Source organism: Oryzias latipes, chromosome 8 (assembly GCF_002234675.1).
Source record: "Oryzias latipes chromosome 8, ASM223467v1".
NCBI lineage: Eukaryota > Metazoa > Chordata > Actinopteri > Beloniformes > Adrianichthyidae > Oryzias > Oryzias latipes.
In genome coordinates this window covers 19,659,913-19,681,290 of record NC_019866.2, presented here as the reverse complement: position 1 = coordinate 19,681,290, position 21,378 = coordinate 19,659,913, and the positions used below count along the sequence as shown (strand labels likewise).

The 21,378-nt window shown below is 40.2% G+C and overlaps 1 protein-coding gene across 1 annotated transcript; it reads left to right on the top strand.

Moving 5' to 3' along the window:
* The first annotated feature begins 732 nt into the window (after window positions 1–732).
* Window positions 733–14,856, top strand: LOC105354627 (interferon-induced very large GTPase 1-like). The gene is made up of 5 exons (XM_023957958.1): window positions 733–790; window positions 2,255–2,338; window positions 2,421–2,512; window positions 9,228–9,265; window positions 9,557–14,856. The coding sequence occupies exons 3-5, from the start codon at window positions 2,473–2,475 to the stop codon at window positions 14,309–14,311; spliced, it is 4,833 nt and encodes a 1,610-aa protein (XP_023813726.1). The 5' UTR covers window positions 733–790; window positions 2,255–2,338; window positions 2,421–2,472; the 3' UTR covers window positions 14,312–14,856.
* Window positions 14,857–21,378: the final 6,522 nt, after the last annotated feature.

The window sequence follows — 21,378 nt, the reverse complement described above, 5'->3', positions numbered from 1 at the left end:
ATGTAATTGTGAGGTAAGAGTATAAAAATAATATCAAATATCTTACAACACACTCATGTATAAACTCTCTGTAGTAAATCTAACACTGAACCAAGAAAAGGCCCAAGTCAAACAAAATTAAATAAACTTCTACCATGTATTTGTGTGTGAAGAGTATAAACATGTTATGCAATGTCATTTTGTATGTATGTACTGTCTGTAAGATGTCTAACACTGAACCAAGAACCAATTCATTATGACGAATGAAGAAGAGTTTTCCATTCATCAAAGTGTTTACACTGAGCACATCAGTGTTCAGCTGGTTCTTATAATTGTCTATTGATGGTTTGTGTGTGTCATTTAAAAACACAATCCCATTTTGAGAGGAAATAGAATTGTTGTTGTTATTGGAGTTTTGCTTATTGTTTGTGTTTTTTTGGATGTGAGTGTAAAATTCTGAGAATAAGAGGCATGCTTTCAGAAAATGTGGGTAAACAATTGAAGAAAAAACTGTAATTTGAACAGAAAAAGCTGCCTCTTCCAATCCTCATTATTCATGGGAAACCAAAGAGATGTTTAGCCACCAACAAACTACTCTTTTGGTTTCCTGTAAGATTCCTGTAAGATTTTGAGGAATCAGGTTTTATTTTCCTAGAAATTATAGGATCTGGTAATCTAAGTTGAAAAGCCTATCACAGATGATGGGAGGAGTTTATTATGGCCTTAAAGGAAAGCTTGTATGATCTATTTGACCGCATTGTACACAGACTGAGCTGGAAAAATCAAGGGTGCACAAGAAACAAAGCACAAGGTAAGGGTTTTCAGAATGTGTTTGGCTGTGACTTGATGTCTGTGTATGCAATTTTTGTTCAGTTTTTCTGTTTTCCATAAGAAAAATTAGAGTATTTTGAACACTTTTTGAAACCTTTTTATTATTTTTAGTAAAGGTCTTGAGACTTTTCTACAATGTTTTCATTCTTGGACAACTTTGTCAGTTGATGTCTATTGTGTGTAGGTCCATGTCTGGAGAATGTGTGTGTGTTTGTCTTTTTGTGTCTGTCTATGGGTGTGTGTGTAAAGTGTGTATATGTATCGATTTTTGTGTGTATGAATATTTGATTGTGTTTATAAGTGTGTGTGTTAGCGTTTGACTGCTTTTGCAGCGAAAATGAGGCATTCTTTACAAAACGTTAAAAAGATTCAGTAAGTCTGCTTAGAATTTGGAGTGTTTTCCCCACAACATTTTTCAACATAAAAATAAAAATTTTTGAACTTCAGCAAAAACAAAAAGAAATTCTTCTTAATAGTTCAAGTTTGCAGAACATTGGAGATAATCTGCCAGACCTCTGTGGAAAAATCTGTCATCAGAGTTAGGATAAATTTTATCACTGTAAATCTGTCTGCATACGTGTTTCTCTGGACTTTAATTACCTTTTTTTTAATTCTGTTTTCAAATTGCTTTTTTTTTTCTTTTCAAAATTACATTTTAGTTTTTCCTTCACAATGATTCCTCCACCCACTCAGTTCGAGTCTGTATCTCATTTCAATGGGCTTCATACCGGTAATTGTATAAGAATATGAAATCATAAAAAACGTGAAGTCATAAAATTCAATAGGTATCTGCTAAACCAAGCAGGAATTATTTTTAACATTGGCCAAAACATTTTAATACAAAAGCAGCATCACAAGAGAAATGATAATAATCTTCTCCATATCTTTTTTTTTCTTTACAAACAGCAGCATCGTGGTCATTTCTCTGAGATGACACCAGCATGCTACAGAAAAACACAACTTAATAAATGTAACATAAAGGAAGACAAATGAGTAAAACAGACAGCTTTCTTCATGGTGACTAATGAAGCATAAAGATGGACAGAACTTATTACCCAGCAACACCATAAAAGGAATTTAATGTTTTTGATGTTGAATCCAAATGTTCCTAATACAAGGTTTTTAAGTCTCTCAACAGTCTTTTGCAAACCCAGAAGCAAATATTCACGTAATATTATGCAAATTTAAGAATTCTCAGCCATTTTCTTATTTATTGGTATAAAGTTAAACTGTTGTACTTAAACTTTTTTATGTCCTTTGAAGGTGAAACAGAAAGTTTCAGTTTCAGTTTCTTTATTTCAAACACAAATAAAAAATAAACACAAACATTTAAAATAGACAAATAAAGAGAAAAGAGACAGACAAGGAGTGGGTTGAAGAGAAATCTTGTCCGATCCCACCCCTTTTTTACAACACCTGATGATGTGTGTATTTTTATTTACAGATGTGCACAATGCGTAATTAGAGGAAGTCAATAACAGAACACCAAGAGGAGATCAGAGTGAATCTGAGGATGCAAATGGTGAAGGTAATTAAACATGGTGAAGATTGAAAGTTAATAAAGTTTACTCTCAATGTCATAATGTTAAATTCTGTTCTCCAAAATCAAGCTTCCATGCTGCAGTTTCTGAAAGCTGACAAAAAGAAGAGCAGAAAGAAAAGATGGAGCACAAAGCTCTCCCTGAAGAAGGAATCGTCACAAGTAAGATTTCATTTGGAATGATAAAGTAAATGGCTGCTTCATAATGTTTGGAGCTGAGTTGAAGGAGCTTTCAGTCATAATGGAAATTCACTAACATCTTTAAGTCACAGAACAGGAAATGAAAAAGTATGAATTTGTTGTTAGCAGAAACAGTCTGTATTGATGATGTCGGGGGGAGAAAAATCTGTTCTCTTCATCAGTGATAAAGTTAAAATTGAAGATCACAAAATAGCAGTTTAAAGGCAAATTGAGATGAATAAAGAATAAAATATCAAACACCACTGAGAGAAAATATCTCCATAATTGAAAGAGGATGGAAGAAAACATGAAAGTGATCAGTTTATCCCTGAACAATAAAAAGAAAAATGTCTCATTATAAAAATGTTCAATTATTTACACTCTGTATTGAACCTCTAGCTGCTGCAATTAGGCAAAGCCAAGATATTTAAGATATTCAGACTAGAACATAAAACAAGTCTTTATGCAGATGATGTTTTATTAGTTACTCCAAATTCACAATCTGCCATTTGCAAAACCATCTCCCTATTTAATACATTTTCCTTGGTTTCGGAACACTCCATAAATTGGTCTAAAAGCACAATTCTGCCAATTAATTGTAATTATCCAAACCCATCATCCATTAAATAACAAACAGGCAACATAAACTACTTAGATATAAATATTTCCTCTAGGCTTTGTGATCTATTCACCCAAACCACACCTCACTCCTTAACCCTTGTGCTATCCTAGGCACTTTAACATTGGGAGTTGGGTCATCTAGACCCACTAGACAGTGCTCTGAACCTTTTTTCTTCAATGATTTGTGAACCTCACTGGTGTCCATGGATTACATGAAATCTTTCCACCTTTATCCACCTTTGTCATGGTAGGGATAACATGTCAATGTAAGGTCGGGGTCATCTAAGATTGCACAAGGGTTAAAAAGATTATTCTTCCCAAAGTTAACTGTTTTCAATGTCTCCTTCCAAACCTCCAACTACGTAGTTTAAATCATTAGACTCATTCACCTCCCAATTCCTATGGAAAGGTAAACCACCACGGATCAGTTGGAAAACTATTAAAAAATCTAAAGACAATGGAGGTTTAGGCCTACTTAACTTCCAGGATTACTGTTCCGCAAAACAGATTACTTTATGTCTTAAAATGGCTTAAAGCTGATGTTTTAGATGAGTCTTGGCTAGATAGATAGCACACTCTCTGTGATAACCTAGATCAGGGGTCTCCAAAGTTTTTTTTGGTGAGGGCCAAATACAGAAAAATGAGCAAAGGCCCGGGCCGCACACAAGAGGTGACATATTGACACATGATAACTGTATTTCTAACTCACCTATAATGTGAAGAACATTGCTCTCAGTGGGAGCAGTGATGTTGATCTGTGCCACATAAAACAAGCACACATCAAAATGAAACATTCATTCAGACAATGAAACCTCATTCCAAACAGGGAGTTCAGAACGGGTTTATTGAGCAGCTGAAGCCAGCAGATCTTTACATACGTAGCCGTTAGTGTGGTTGACTGGCAGAGCGCACGATTTTGTAGATTATAAAGAGTCGACTGTTTTCTCAGAAAAGTAGACCAAAAAAAAGGGCTTATGGGTGACCAACGAGGACAATTTTAACATTACACAATTTAAAAAGCTTCATTTTACAATTACACTCTGTGACAAAATATGCAATCATGAAAAAAAATTCCATAAAGAAAAAAACAAGAAGTTCTTTTTTACATAAAGGGAATACTTTCTCACAGTTCAGAATGCATTTTCTTCACCTTTTAGGTTCACTCAATCACTGTGAAGCATGCAAACATGGCCTTGCGAACAGCATCCTTGTAGGTGTCAGATGGAGACAGCTCATAGGAGCTTCCTTTACTTTAAGCCTGTGCCCTATGCTCTTATGAAGCCTGTGGGGAGACGTGAAGGCCGTCATTAGGAGAGACAGGCAGGCGGAAACCCTGGTGTCTTCTTTCTCTTTCGGCTTTTCCCATCAGGGGTCGCCACAGCGAATCATCCTTTTCCACCTCACTCTATCATGAACATCTTCTACCCTAACGTTAACCAACTTCATGTCCTCTGTTAAGACATCCATGTATCTCCTCTGTGGCCGTCCTCTGGCCCTCCTGCCAGGCAGCTCCATCTCCAACATCCTTCTACCAATATATCCACTATCCCTCCTCTGAACATGTCCAAACCATCTCAGTCTGGCTTCTCTGACTTTGTCGCTAACACAGGCAACATGAGCCGTCCCTCTGATGTACTCGTTCCTTATCCTGTCTAACCTGGTCACTCCTAAGGAGAACCTCAACATCTTCATCTCTGCTACCTCCATCTCAGCCTCTTGTCTCTGTCTCACTGCTACCGTCTCTAACCCATAGAGCAGAGCTGGTCTCACCACTGTCTTGTACACCTTTCCTTTGAGTCTTGCTGACACTCTTCTGTCACACAACACTCCTGACACTTTCCTCCAACCGCTCCAACCTGCCTGCACTCGCCTCTTCACCTCTTTTCCACAATCCCCATCACACTGAACTGTTGACCCCAAGTACTTAAACTCCTGCACCTTCTTCACCTCAGTCCCCTGTAACCTAACGCTTCTACCTTGATCCCTCTCGTTCAGACACATGTATTCTGTCTTACTACGACTGACCTTCATACCTCTTCTTTCCAGAGCAAACCTCCACCTCTCTAGCTGTTCCTCCACCTGCTCTCTACTCTCACTGCAAATTACAATGTCATCCGCAAACATCATTGTCCAGGGAGATTCCTGTCTTACCTCGTCTGTCAGCCTGTCCATCAGCATAGCAAACAAAAAAGGACTCAAAGCTGATCCTTGGTGTAGTCCCACCTCCACCTTGAACTCCTCTGTCTGACCTACAGCACATCTCACCACCGTCATACTTCTCTCATACATGTCCTGAACTACTCTGACATACTTCTCTGCCACTCCAGACGACCTCATACAGTACCACAGCTCCTCCCTCGGCACCCTGTCATACGCCTTCTCTAAATCTACGAACACACAATGCAGCTCCTTCTGACCTTCTCTGTACTTTTCCATCAACATTCTCAAAGCAAAAATGGCATCAGTGGTGCTCTTACGGGGCATGAAACCATACTGCTGCTCACAAATCTCCACCTTCTTCCTAAGCCTGGCTTCCACTACTCTTTCCCACAGCTTCATTGTGTGGCTCATCAACTTTATTACTCTATAGTTGCTGCAGTTCTGCATGTCACCCTTGTTTTTAAAGATCGGGACCAGAACGCTTCTCCTCCATTCCTCAGGCATCTTCTCACTCTCTAAAATCCTATTGAACAACCTTGTTAGAAATTCCACTGCTGTCTCTCCTAGGCACTTCCATACCTCCACAGGTACGTCATCAGGACCAACGGCTTTTCCGCTCTTCATCCTTTTCAGAGCCTTCCTAACCTCATCCTTTCCAATCTCTGCTACTTCCTGCTCCACAACAACCACATCTTCCTCCCTTCTTTCCCTGTCATTTTCCTCGTTCATCAGCTCCTCAAAATACTCCTTCCATCTTTTCTGTACACTCTCTTGGGTTGTTAGCACCTTTCCGTCTCTGTCCTTAATCACCCTTATCTGTTGCACGTCCTTCCCATCTCTGTCTCTCTGTCTGGCTAGCCTGTACAAGTCCTTCTCTCCTTCCTTTGTGTCTAACCTGTCATAAAGCTCATCGTAAGCTTTCTCTTTGGCCTTTGCCACCTCTCTCTTCACTCTACGCTGCGCTTCCTTGTACTCCTGTCTACCTTCCTCAGTCCTTTCTACATCCCACTTCCTTTTAGCCAACCTCTTCCTCTGGACGCATTCCTGTACTTCCTCATTCCACCACCAAGTCTCTTTACCGTCTTTCCTCTTTCCAGATGACACACCTAGCACCTTCCTACCTGTTTCCCTGATAATCTCTGCTGTAGTTTCCCAGTCCTCTGGAAGCTCATCCTGACCACCCAGGACCTGCCTCAACTTCTGCCTAAATTCCTCACAAGTTTCTTCATTCTGTAGCTTCCACCACTTGGTCTTCTTTTCTGTTTTCCCTATCTTCTTCTTCCTGACCTCCAGAGTCATCTTACACACCACCATGCGGTGCTGTCTGGCTACACTCTCTCCTACCACCACTTTGCAGTCATTAACCTCTCTCAAATGACCTCGTCTACATAGGATGTAGTCCACCTGAGTACTCCTACCTCCACTTCTGTACGTCACTCTATGTTCCTCTCTCTTCTTGAAGTAAGTGTTGACTACAGCCATTTCCATCCTCTTCGCAAAGTCCACCACCATCTGTCCCTCCAGATTCCTTTCCTTCACACCAAACCTGCCCATCACCTCCTCATCACCTCTGTTGCCCTCACCAACATGCCCATTAAAGTCTGCTCCAATAACAACTCTCTCTCCTCTGGGAAAACTCTCTATGACCTCATCCAACTCACTCCAGAATCTCTCCTTCACTTCTAACTCACAGCCAACCTGTGGCGCATACCCACTGACTACATTCACCATCACCCCTTCAATTTCTAACTTTAGGCTCATCATCCTGTCTGAGACTCTTTTCACCTCTAGAACACTGTTTACAAACTCCCCCTTCAGAATCACTCCTACCCCGTTTCTCTTCCTATCAACACCATGATAGAAAAGTTTGTATCCTCCTCCAATACTACGTGCCTTGCTGCCCTTCCACCTTGTCTCCTGCACACACAGTACATCTACCTTCCTTCTCTCCATCATGTCTGCCAGCTCTCTGCCTTTCCCTGTCATTGTGCCAACGTTAAGAGTCCCTATTCTCAAACCTATGTTCCTGCCTTTTCCCTTCTCTCTCTGGCAACGTACCCTTCTGCCTCCCCTCTTTCTTCCACCAACAGTAGTCAAATTTCCACCGACACCCTGTAGGTTAACAGCATCGGTGGCGGTCGTTGTTAACCCGGGCCTCGACCGATCCGGTATGTCTAAAGTGTTGTGGATGATTCGCATGGTTATTTTGGCAATTTTTACGCCGGATGCCCTTCCTGACGCAACCCTCTCTATTTATCCGGGCTTGGGACCGGCACAGAAGTTACTGGCTTGCAACCCCTGTGGCTAGGCGGAAACCCTGGTGTAACGCTGCTAATTACACGAGGAAAATAGTGAAGCAGGCCTGGATGGACGGCGGGTGTTGACTCACCGCGATGGGGGAAAAAACTGTTGTTGAGCTTGCAGGCAAGCTGCCATTTGGTTGAATTTGTGTGCTCGTTCAGCACCTGTGTACGAAGCGTAGCTGCTCTGATGTAGTGACCGTACTATACGCAGCGCTTCCGGTGGAACTCAATGCCGCAACAGCGAGCTTGGCTGCGCGCGCGGCTGCAGCACCTGTGTCTCGTTGAACGATAATTGCTTTCTCGGAAGGTTGCCTAAAGTTGGGCAAATCTTTTTAAATGCGTGCCGACGAACATTATACTCTTTCATCACGGCAACATCTTCAGTGCAAATCAAACAGACACACTTTCCGTTGATTTCCATGAAGAAATATTCATTTTCCCACCGTGTTTGAAATCTTCTACATTCGCTTACTATCTTGCGTTTCTTCAGTGCTGCCATTTCTGGTGACTCGTGGTAAATATTCTTATTTGCTTAATTTTGTTTATTGGAGAAACACCTTTCTGTTTTTTAAACATCAGCTCATGTCTAACGGCCAGGTGGGATTTTCAAAAAAAAAAAAACAACTGCGCAATATTTCCATGCAAACTCACCTCCATCTGGAACAACCCTGACATCTTACTAAACAAAAACGTGATTCACTTTACTTGATGGAAGAACAAAGTGATCCAACAGTTTCAGCATTTACTTCAGAATAGAACGTTTATGCCCCTCCCAACGTTATCCTCAATTTATGAAATTTGTAAAGAATAATAGAATACCCACAACTCAAATTAATTATAAGTACTAAACAAAGCTTGACCTAAATAGATCTAGAACTTCCTCCAACAGTAACACATTTCATTGACCTTAAGAATCAAAAGCTTACCTCCAAAATGTACAAACTGATATCTTACACAGAAGACACAGAAGACAAGTACCTATGGCAAAATGGGAGTCTGACCTATCGTTGAATTCTAGCCATCAATTTTGGCTACAGATCTGTCTGAATGCCTTTAATATGACTAAAAGTCCAAATCTGCAAGTTATTCAGTATAAGATTCTTCACAGAACTCACTACACAGCACAAAGGTTATTTACAATGGGTCTCAATCAGTCTGCTATATGCACACAGTGCACAGGTAACTAGGGATGGGTACCGAGCCCCGGTATTGAACAAGCTCTGGGGCAACATTCTTCAAGACCGCAGTATCAGTAAGATCTGACCTCCATGATTCTGATATCGGTACTGGAGAAGTCTCATTTTTGTGTGTCTTACAAAATATAAACGTGATCTGCCATATTTAACTCACCAAGTCAGTTAATTTTCCGTTAATTAATGATGATTAATTATCATCAGGTTTGGGGGGCTGGGGGTGCCGGGCCTGGCGTTCTCCCGGCTGCGGGGCTCTGGTTGCTTGGGCGGTGGGGGGCGCATTTGGCTAGGATTGAGGCAGGGATTCCTTGGTCGGTCCCTTTTGGGCGCAAGCGGGCGGTGGCTGCAGGCAGGTTGCTGTGTTTCTCAGTTAGAAATCACTGAGTGTGTTAAAACTGATCATTTATTCTGGTTCTGCAGGTTTCTCTAATGTGGTAAGAAGTGGAAACACAGCAAAGGTCAGACAACAATCAAAAAGTTCAGAAAGATTTTTATTCTCTTCTCTATCAACTGCAGTTTCTTCTTTTTGATTTTTTTTCTGTTGCAAGAATTTGTTAATCTCTTTATTTTAATTTAATGCTTTTTATACTTAATTTCTTGAACAATTCCCAATGAAAGAAAATTTTTACAACTATGCATAAGTGGCATTTTTTTATGAACAAAGATTGAAAAGCATTTGTTCTATAGATTAAACCAATAGAGTATTATTCTTATTATAATTTCAACATGTTTTTTCTTCATCAAATTAGCAACAAAGGACTTTTAATGAAGAAAACCACCAAAGGAACCATCAAAAAGAAATTGAAGCCCTGTTCAACAGACTTCAGGACAGACGACATCAGAAGTTTTCACCAGCAGATTTTCTCAAGATTGGTCCTCCTTTGAAACCGATCACTGACACACCTGAAAAAGATGTAGCTCAAGCTTTTCTTCAGAGGTTGATGGCTTTAGATTACAGAGCCAGATACATCCCTGTTCAACCAGATAGTTCTGAGGGGAATTCACAGTCTCTCTCTGTTTCTGAGACTGTTAGCACAGATGATGATGACATCTATGCTTTATTTAGAAGCAATGTAGATTCTAATCAGTCCAAACAGGATCTTGTCCACCCCATGGATGTTCAGATGGTTGTATTTCACTGCTCAGACAATTTCCTGAAGCAAAACATGATCACAACGTTGTCACAGTGTCAATACGCCTTACCTCTGCTTGTTCCTGATCTTGGTGCAGCAGATATTGAGTGTCCTCTGTGGACATTCAGACAAATAAAGAAAACCTGGAAGAAAACTGAAATCAAAGATAATTCAAAGACCGTCACCATCAAGAGTCTGCCAATCTGCAAAGCTGAAACTCCAGTGGTGTCTTTCTTCCGTCTGGGTTCACTGTCTCAGTCCAAATCTCAGCTCATGAACACTTTGATCAACGACCGTCACAGCACCTTCTTCCACAGAAACTGTCAAAGAAACACCAAATCTCGCCATTTGATGGATGGGGTTGTAGAGATTGCCTGGTACTGTCCTGCTGGAAAAGACAATGATTCATTCTCTGACTGCATTGCCTTCTGTAATCTTCATGGAGATTCTCTGTTGATGGAAAAACAACGAGAAATACTGACGGAAATGTCTTCAGTCTTAGTTGTTCTTGTACCAGCTGTGGAAAAAGGTCAAGAAAGTTCTAAAGTCGTTTCCACCCTTTTTGGATCTCCAAATCCTCTGATTGTTCTCACTGCTAATAACGACTGTGGTGCTGTTGAGATAAAACCACAAAAATACAAAGTAGGACTGAAAGACAGAAGTCAATCTGATATTTCTGAGGAACTTAAAGGAATCATTAGACAGATTTTGTCTGGATCAAACAAATCCTTCAAGCTTGAGTTGATGTCCAAGATTCCTGGAGTCAGAGTGGATGAAGATGACCCAGTCTGTCAAAATGGAAAATCTGCTGCCATGAACATAGTAAAGCTGATTCAGGACATGGATGTTTGCAGTATCAAAGATACTTTTCTTCCTTGTCAAGGTCAACTTTGGCATGAGTGGTGCAGAACAAAAAAAGAAACATTCTGCCTCAGAGGAAACATTGAGGAAGAAAAAAGTCAGAAAGATCAGCAACTGATGCAAATCCGGCAGAAACAATGTGCTGCTTCCTGTAGTGAACTGATGAAATCATTCACTGACAGCCTCATGTGTTTGGAACAGAAAGATAAAGAATACTTCCTGAAATGGACTCAGATCCTGATAGATGAACTCTCCTCAAAGGATCTCTCTGCAATTCTCAAAATCTATGATGAAAAGTGGTCAGAGGTCTTGGATTTAAAGAAGAAACATGACGAATTTGATCAGTTAAAATCCAAACAAGCTGAACTTGAAGAAATATCAAAGAAACTGCAGGCAGCAAACTTTGGTTTGGAGCACATCTTCAGAGAAATGGCCCAGATCTATGAAGCCCATCAATCTCTAGAGAAACAAACACACTGCACACACACTGATTGGGATAAATACCCTGAGCTGGCTGCAGATCTGATGATTTCTGGACATCCTATGGAGTTGATGGATGGTGATGCAGTTCACCTGCCTTTAACTTGGATCTCTGGTCTTTTACAGGAAGTCATCAAGAAACTGGGTGACCAGAAAGTTTTTGTGTTGTCAGTTTTGGGCGTTCAAAGCAGTGGAAAGTCAACAATGCTGAATGCCATGTTTGGACTGCAGTTTGCTGTGAGTTCAGGCAGGTGCACCAAGGGTGCATACATGCAGCTGGTCAAATTATCAGAGGAAATCAAGAAAGAATTCAAGTTTGACTATGTTCTAGTCGTGGACACTGAAGGACTAAGAGCTCTTGAACTGGAAGGTCCAAACACTCTTCACCACGACAATCAACTGGCAACATTTGTTGTTGGTTTGGGAAACATGACGCTGATCAACATCTTTGGTGAGAATCCAGCTGAGATGCATAACCTGCTTCAGATTGTTGTTCAGGCTTTCATGAGGATGAAGAAAGTTCAGCTTTCTCCAAGTTGTGTGTTTGTTCACCAGAATGTTACAGATGTCACAGCTGTAGAGAAAAACATGGACGGAAGGAGACGACTGCAGGAGAAACTGGACAAGATGGCTCAACTAGCCGCCAAAGAGGAAGGGTGTGAAGCTGAATGTTTCAGTGATATTATTGCATTTGATGTGCGAAAAGATGTGAAATACTTTGCCCAGCTGTGGGAGGGAAGTCCACCAATGGCTCCTCCAAATCCAGGTTACAGTGAGAGCGTCCAAGAACTGAAAAGCATCATCCTGTCTAAAGCTTCAGAGTCTGATGGAATCAAACTCTCACATTTCAGCAGCAAAATTCAGGACCTTTGGAACGCTCTAATGAATGAAAACTTTGTTTTCAGCTTCAAAAACACTCAAGAAATTTCAGTGTACAGAAAACTTGAGGCCCAGTACGGAAGCTGGACTTGGACTCTGAGGAGTGAGATGCTGACCATTCAGAATCAACTTCATCCACAAATAGAAAATGGAAAACTTAACAATATTGAACTCAGTGACATTTCTACAAGAATGAGCAGAAAATATGAAGAAATCAAGACAGAAATCACAGATTACTTTGAGAAGGACACAGACAAAGTACTGTTGGTCCAGTGGTGTGGACAATTTGAAAACAAAATCAAAGAATTTTATCAGGAGCTTCTGACAGGACTTCAAAGAAAACTGGATGAAGTCATTCAGCAGACGACAGCCTGTAAAAACCTTGAAGAGAAGAAAACAGATTTTGAGAACCAACTGCTGCAAAAAAGCAAAAATCTCGCTCACGAGTTAAGAGAAACCACAAAAGAAGAGGAACTTAAAAAGCAGTTTGACTCTGTTTGGAGTCACTGGGTTAAAGAATTAACTTCAGGTATAAAACCCATTGAGGACATACACCTGGAAGAAGATCAGTTCAATGTCCTTCAAAGCCTTGGTTTTGAATGGACTCTATGTGATAAACTGATAAACACTGAAAAATACAAAAGACTGCCAGGAAATGGTGATTATTCTGATTATATTAACTTAAAAATGTCCCAAAAATTCAAAGCGGCATGGAATAAATTAGGAGAGAAAATAAACCTTAAATCTGAACCTTTGTCGCATGAAGATCAGGAACAGATCCGTTCTTTCATTGAAGATGTTCAACAAAAATCACTGAAGATCATTCAGAGCAAACCTGTAGCAACAACAGGCTACACATCAACTTACCTGCATGAAGTGGCTAAAACTGTTCAAAAAAATGTGACAGAATTGGAATCAAAGATGAAAATTACCTTTAAGAAGGAGTTTACAGTTGATCTTCTGCTGTTTGTATTCCACATTCCAGCTGGTTGGATTTTACAGTCTCACAAACAATACAAAGACAACAATGATGCTTTGACCTACTTGAACAAAAAGAAAAAGGAATATTTTAGCATTTTCAGTAGTTTCTGTAAAAGAAGCTCGTCTGTTGAGGTGTTTGGAGAAATCATCTGCGAGAATCTGAAGGTCTCTGCTGTTGAGGCTGTCTGTAACCAGACTGCTGTTGACCTTGCTGGAGAACTCATGAGTAATGTCCCAGCATTCAATGGAAACAGGCTGAATCTGGAGAAACATGTGCTAAGGGATCTGGCAGAGAAGGAAGACTTCAACAAGTGCATCACCTACATCAGAAATCCAAGAGAGCAAGTAGAGGATTTTATAAGAGAACAAGTAAAGATGTACATTTTTGTGGAAAACAAAGATAAAGCTCTGAAAATCCTCCAGAAAAATGTAGATGACATCCAGAAGCTCATCAGTCAAAGTTTCTTTGAAGCAACAGAGAAGTTCAAAACTGAAAAAGGAGAGATAAACATGTGGATGAAGGAGTTCTCCAGTTTACTGAGCTGTAAGCTGACACTGGATACCATTTCATGTCAGAACTTCACTGATGTAAATGACTTAGATATTTTAAGAGAAGAGATAGAAAAAGGTCTTCAAACCATCACTGAGAAAATGAAGGAGCTTTCTGTGGATGAGGTGATGAAATACAGACAGAAACCTGATGGAATCCTCATTGAGCAGCTGTGTAACTGCTGCTGGAAACGATGTCCATTCTGTGCAGCTGTTTGCACCAACACCATCAAAGACCACAGTACAGAAAAACACAGTGTTCCTTTTCACCGACCAGCTGGAGTCTCAGGTTTTCAGACTCACAGACACACAGTGGACCTAGTTAGTGATTTCTGCACCACATTAGTTGCGAGTGATAGAAGCTTCTATCCCAGCCATGAATCAGAGAAGAGCATTCCTTTTAAACAGTATCAAACTGCAGGAGGAAAATGTGCATCATGGAGCATTACTGCGCATGGATCTAATCTGCAATACTGGAAATGGTTTGTTTGTCGCTTTCAGAAGGAACTAGAGGATTATTATAAACTGAAGTTTCAGGGTGGGGGGGGGATTCCATCTGAATGGAGAAAGTACAATAAAGAAGAAGCTCTGGAAAGTCTGAATGAAATGTCCAGTTTGTGAGAAAACTGCAAACATTCTGGAGCTTTAAAGAGATTCATTTATTTTTCCAGAAAGAAATGTTTATCTTTTATTCACATTGAGCAGCCAAAGCCAAAGTTTTTTTCATTTAAACAGTATTTCATTTAGGTGTAACATTAGTTTGAATCTAACATCACCTTGAGGAATCTAAATTGCTAAAGAAGGCAAAGCCTTTTAGGAAACAATTAAAGTCTAAGTAATATTAAGTAAGAAATCTACTTTTAATCCCCAGAATTTTCATGAAAAATATTTGTTTGCAAGTACTTTTTTTACTAAATTATTTTTATTTTCCTTTTACAAATCATCATGTGTCTTCTAAATCCATCTTCAATAGCGCATTTTGTACAATTATTTGGATTTTAATTTTTCAAAAGAAAGTCATTTTTTAGATTTTTTGACTAATTTTTCAGTTTTTTTGTCCAAAATAGGATTCATAAAAAGGTTGGAAATTGGAATTATAAAAAAAAAAATATTTAAAAAAAGAAACCATAGATTTCTGCATTAAAAAGTTATTTTAACTCTGATAGTGTTTCATACTTTTCTGTTTCCTTTTTTCTTTTTACATTTCAGTAATTTTGTTTCCTGTTTTTTTCACGTTTAACAATTTCTGAAAGTACTTATTCCTAGGGGTGTCAAATTAACGCGCTAATCACGATAAATTAATTACAGACATTTTAGCTCGTTGTATTTTTTTCTGTATTATGTTAATATCATTTCTACGACGGAGAAAAAAAAATTAATCACGACTTTTATGTCGTTAATATACGAAAAAGAAAGCCATAACTGTTAAATTACAAGATTTTAAGTCAAACCTTTAGGAGTTTTTGCTCGTAAATTTACGAGAAAAAAGTCATAGATTAACGAGGAAAAACACCAAAGTTTTCCGTTAATCGGAGCCTAACTTGAAGATGAAATATGTGGAGCCTTTCGGGAAGCTTTATTTCCGGATAGGTTTAAAAAACAAAGAGATTCGGAACCTTTTGATGACTCAAAATCTGATTGTTATAAGTGGAGCCGTCTTTCCAGGGTTCGGTGTCGGTAAAGGGGAGTTTCATATGTAAAATAAGGAGCTCAGAGACACGTTTGGGTGTAGAGGACCACTGCAGCCTTTATTTTCCTTTTCATTCACAAAAAGTCTAAAGTTCATTCGTCTCATTACGTCATCAATCTGTCAACCGAACACCAATGCGGAAGTAAGCAGTGTTACATACGCCCCCTCCTCCAGATTACACGTCCCGTTTTAACATAAAAAAATAAAGAGGAATTAAAATAGTCTGTCATATCAGCATTAGAACGTTCACAATGTCAAAAAGTGCTCCTCTCAGACTTAAGTATCACACAGACGTAGAGATCTTGTCTTTTTTTTTTTATTGAACAATTGCAAGATACAGAACCATAGAGATCTTGTCTTTGGTGGAGGAAGAAAGGATTGAAGTGGACAGCTGCAGGGACACCGATGGCTTCATCAACGGTTGCAGAGATTCTGCAAAAGACCTGTCAATAAATAAAATGTTAATAAATCGTAAATCAAACAAATGAGCTTCCAAACATTTGGAACGTTGTCAATAAACATTCAGCTCACCTGTTCAATTAAGATTAGTCGATCTGCTGCTGCGCGGCGTTCACTTGCTCCTCTGTATGCTCACTTTGACTTTAATCTCGTAAATTTACGAGATTTTTTCTCATCTTTGATGATTTTTCTAGACCCTAACATCTGCTGATTGCTGACCTTTTTTTATTGATGACTGTAGTAGGATCTGTACATATTAAACAAATAAAAAAACTCGATGACATGCAGTTACCTTGTCACACACGCAGGGCCGCTGTATCCTCTCAGTTGTCTCAGCACTTTTCACAAAGTAATGACCATAAACGTCAAGCACTTCTCTTTCCTGATAACAAATATCAAAATAAAATAGAACGAAAATATTTATGAGTTCCCGAAATATTAAAATACATGTAATTTAAAAAATATAGGGTGCAATCTATGAAGGTAATAGTGTTCCAAAATGGACAAACTTGTAGATCTGATGTGAGAACTTGAACGTGAGAAGGTGCGCACCAAAAATCTGCATCTGTGTGTAAAAATCTTTTGTAAATAACTAATGTATACGTGTAAAAAAAAGTCAATTTCTACCAATGTGTATATAAATGTTTCAACAAATAAAATCACAACTGACAAATTACCGTTTGCATGTGTTCATTTAGAGTTCCAACCTCAAATCGGCGATTACAACTGCTCGAATCTGCTGCTGCGTGTGCGAATCTGCTGCCGTGAACTACAGCGCGCTACAACTGCGCTCAGACATTTGACACATTCCTTGCAAGCAATTAGTGTCAAAACAGATCTGTGCCCGGTAATGGAAAAAGGGGGGATGGGAGGGGGTGGGGGTCAACCAATCAGAGTTCAGTACTCAGAAGATTGATGTTGGACCGGTCTGCTGCATTACCATGGCGCACAGAGCTGGGATAAGTTGCCTTAGTAATCATTGTGTTTTCTCGTTTGTTGTGTGCCTTAAGAGTTTATAAATTTACGCTGACCAAATTTTAAAAACTATTACTCTGATCTCCCGCGGTTTGTATGAAAGTCGTCAGCGGCTAGTGGGGTTGAAAGCAGGTCGAGTACATCAGAGCTAAACGGTAGGGCTCTCTGTCCGAATTCCCACTAACCCGGGGGTTGGGAACCCACGGCTCAGGAGCCGCATGCGGCTCTTTAGCGCTGCCCTAGTGGCTCCCTGGAGCACATTCAAACATGTTTGAAAATGTCATAAGATGGGGGAGAGAAATATATTTTTGTTTTAATACAGTTACAGTAGGAGAAAAAACAAGACACAGGCTGTGTCCGAATTCCTACCCTAATCCCTAACTACTAAAACCCTATATAGTGCGGCACTATATAGTTCTCTTTATAGTTCTCTGAATTTTCAAAGCAATTCGGACACCCGTGCTCACTACTTTTCTCTTTCGAGTGTTTTCATATGGCGCTTGACACGAAAACAAAGCTTCCTGGTCTGGAGGCGAACTACTTCTATTTAATGCGGAGAATGACACCTTCTTGTCAAAGTAAAAACATAATAAATATGAACATTTTACGAAGACTATTTATGAATCTACTGTGTTCTGATCATGGAAAACGTGGCTGATTTATAAATAATAAAATTACAAATACATTGGTGTAGATTTAATGTATTTGCTCAGAAATAAACCCTCAAGTCATTGGTCCATGACAATATTTATTTTTTATTTTTGTGCTGCTGAACGATTTACGGGCTCTTGCGAGGAGGAATTTTTTCTGTAGTTTTCTCTTCTAACTTACTGAAAATAGCTTTGAATATGAATCTGTGAGATCAAACCGAAAACGAGCAGATCTGCAGCATCACAGGGCAGCATGGAGGAGAAGCAGAAGTCTCAGAAGATTTCCTCTGGATGCCCTGACCAGACATGAACAACTTGTTAGTTAAACTTAAAGTTGTTTTTTTAGTTAAACTTTACTAATTGTGCTCAGGGTTACACAGTCTGCTGGGTATGAATTTAACATTCTTTTTCAACACTGGCTTATGAGTTATTTTTTAAAATTTATATTCATTCATTCATCTTCATTACCATTTATTCCCTTTCGGGGTCACGGGGTTGCAGGAGCCTATCCCAGCCACTTGGGCGAAGGCAAGGGATGCCCTGGACTGGTCGCCAGTCTGTCGCAGGGTAGAATATCCTCAATCACACATCCATTCGCTCTCACACTCACACCTATGGACAATTTAGAGTTGCCAATCAACCTATGAAGCATGTTTTTGGACGGTGGGAGGAAGCCGGAGATCCCGGAGAAAACCCACGCATACACGGGGAGAACATGCAAACTCCACACAGAAAGGTCCCCCATTGATGTTGTGTTTTTCATGTCCCCCAGCCGGGACTTGAACCGGGGGACCTTCTTGCTGTGAGGCAAGAGCGCTAACCACTGCGCCACCGTGCAGCCGTGATATAAAAATTTATATGAAAATCCAAAAACCCAGCAAAAAAACCCCACGAGATTTTCATCTGGTGGAGCAGCTTGGGGTTCCTCTCACTCTGGGGGGGGCACAGGAAACTGAGGTCCTGGTGTTTCTTTTCTGGCTGGTGTGTGGCACATATTACGGTGTGGTAGCCAGAGCTTTTGACATGCCATGGTCCACTGTGAGGGACGTTGTCCACAGGACGGCAGACCGCATCCTCCAGCTGATGAGCAGGGTCATCCGGCTTCACAGTGTGAATGAACTGCCATTAGTCACCTCTGGTTTTGAGCAGCTCGCTGGGTCTTCCGCCTTCCAAAAAGTCGTGGGGAGCATCGATGGCTACCACATAAGAATAAAGGCCCTAAAAGAAAATGCAGCTTGTTATTTTAAAAGGAAGCTTTTTTATTCCAGTCAAATGCAGTCTGTCACTCTAATGCCAAATTTATTGATATTTTTGTTGGGAATCAAGGATCAGTCCATAATTCACGGGTTCTACGTAAAAGCCCAATTTATGTAAATCAAACATTACCCACCTGAAGGATCCTTTTGGGTGATGGTGGGCATCTCTGCATTGCACATCCCATCACGCTGCTGACACCCTACAGGGAACCCATGAGGAATGTGGTTGAGGCCCGTTACAACCAGGGCACGCTCTGTGGTGGATAGAGCATTTGGCATGATGAAGATGAGGAGGAGAGCAATATTTCTGGGGGCACTGGAAGTAAAACCAACCATAGCAATGAAAATCATTGCCTGCAGCGCGATCCTGCACAATCTGTGCATCAGCGAAGGCACTGCTTGGAGCCACAGACGTTGAGCCACAGCAGGACGACACCAGGAACATGCAGGACGAGCAAAATGGCGTCCGTCTGCGAGGACAAATCTCTTTCAGATCTCTTTTGCTTTCCTTTCAGCTCCAACTGTGGAGGACCACAATTATTGTTAACATGTATAAAAATAAATGTTAACATATAAAACGAAATTGTAAATATGAACATTTGACTTTTTTGAAAATCCTTTTGAAAATGTTAAAAATGGCTCAGATTTAAATAATACATGTAAATAATTATTTTCTGTTTATGCATTTATTAAACAAATTGGAAAAACAACGGCAACATTATACTTTTTGAACAATATTTTCAACTCAAGTGAGCTTAACAGACACTCCGGTCGCTCTTCCTCCCTCCTTGCTCTTTCCTCCTCTCCTCTGGCTCTTTCAACAAAAACCTTTACCCCAATATGACAACGATTAACCGTTTATTAACAAATAAAGACAAATCTGATCATGATCACGTGTCTCTTTACTCCCATCCGGCACGAGCTTGCCTGAAAACAAACAGGCTATCTTTCTCCATCCGCAAATGGATCAGATTTTCCTCATCCTCGTCTGTCCTGTTGGAAGTAATAATCTGTCGCCTTGAGATTACTTTCCTTGTTGCATGTTCAATAAAGTCGAGAAGGAGAAACCACGGAACTCGGCCGGATTAAAGATTAACACATTTATTTCCCTGACAATATTTCTAAAACAGAGTAAAACAAAATATAACAGATATCCGGTTTCCCAAAGTTTCAGAGCTTGCACAGCGCCAAATTACAAACGTCTTAACGTGTCAGCCTGTTGGGAACAACGAAAGTTCCTCCGTCCAGCTGTTTTAACATCTCGGTTTCAGCCTCCTCCTTCGTAACACAGCATGGCGTCCAGACTCCTCCTCTGGACGCTCGGATTGGCTGGCAGGGAGCCTGCCTACTTCTGTCAGTCCATGTTAGGAGTCAGCATCCGTTTCCCGCGTCTGAAGTCACCTCCCAGACTGACATGGTCCCGCAACCAAATGGCTCATCAGGTGGTCCCCCCCATGTGGCCGGATCCTTCTAGCATCCAGTAGACAATACACCTTTGTTCCCCACACGTGAGCAGATGCCTGTGGCGGTTCCCAGGGATAGAGATGATTGATTTATGATCCAAGTCAGACCTACAACCAAATGGCCTCAGAAGATCAAAGACCGTTTTCTCCTGAAGGGGATGAGTTTGAAACTCCAGCATCACAACCTCTTTACATATGCAATGTTCAGGAAGCCCCTTTGAAATTCAAAGTATGGGAACCTCACACAGTAAACCTGTAAGAAAACCTTCAATGAAATAAAGATAAGATAAAAGCCTAGGAGAAATGAGGACCACAAAGATATAAAATTCCTTCAGTTTCCCTCTCTTGACCTCACGAAGTCATCATGCAATCAGAACAGCTGTGGTCTCAAGCCCTCACAATCTTTAGCAGAACCAATGTGCCCTTCAAAGGTGTGAATGATCTATTCATAAGTGTAGGAGCGAAAACCTGTCAGAGCTTGCATTAACCATAAACGTTCAGTTGGACAGGGAAAATTCTCGCTACGGTCCCGTGCTCCATCGGCGACCATCCCTAAGGATACTTATGCTTCATTAGATATTTGGCACATTGGCATTTACAAAGAACAAGACATGAAATAGTAGTCAAATTTAAATTTAAAAAAGTCAAAATATAAAAGTACGGAAAAATAAAACATTCAAAGTCAAACTTAAGTTTAAAAAAGTGAAAATATAAAAGTCAAATTCAAATTAAAAAAAGTCAAAATATAAAAGTTAAAAGGTAAAAAATACAACAAAGATAACACTTCCTATAAAGAAAAGAAAACACCTAAAATTAAGGGAAAAAATGGAGATAGGTTAAACAGAACAAACTCACACAGACTGATTTCCCAACCAAGGTGGTGAAAAGGGATCACTAACAGGTAACATTGCATATTGTCCGTACTCCCGAACCTTTTCTCCCAGAGCCTGCTCTATGAGGCGTGTCATAAGGGTCCTAAGGCAGGGAATACAACAACAACCACAGAGTGTGAGAATCGCTGAAAAAACTGCTCCTGCAACGAGAACGGATGAGACTAAAGTTTTCCATGGACCAAACATTTTGAGCCAGTCACCCCACATAGATGTATCTACGCCTGCATGTTTCTTCATTTTGTTATTCAATGTGCGCATACCTTCAATAGCCACTGTCAATTTTCCATCAGATTGTGTATTGT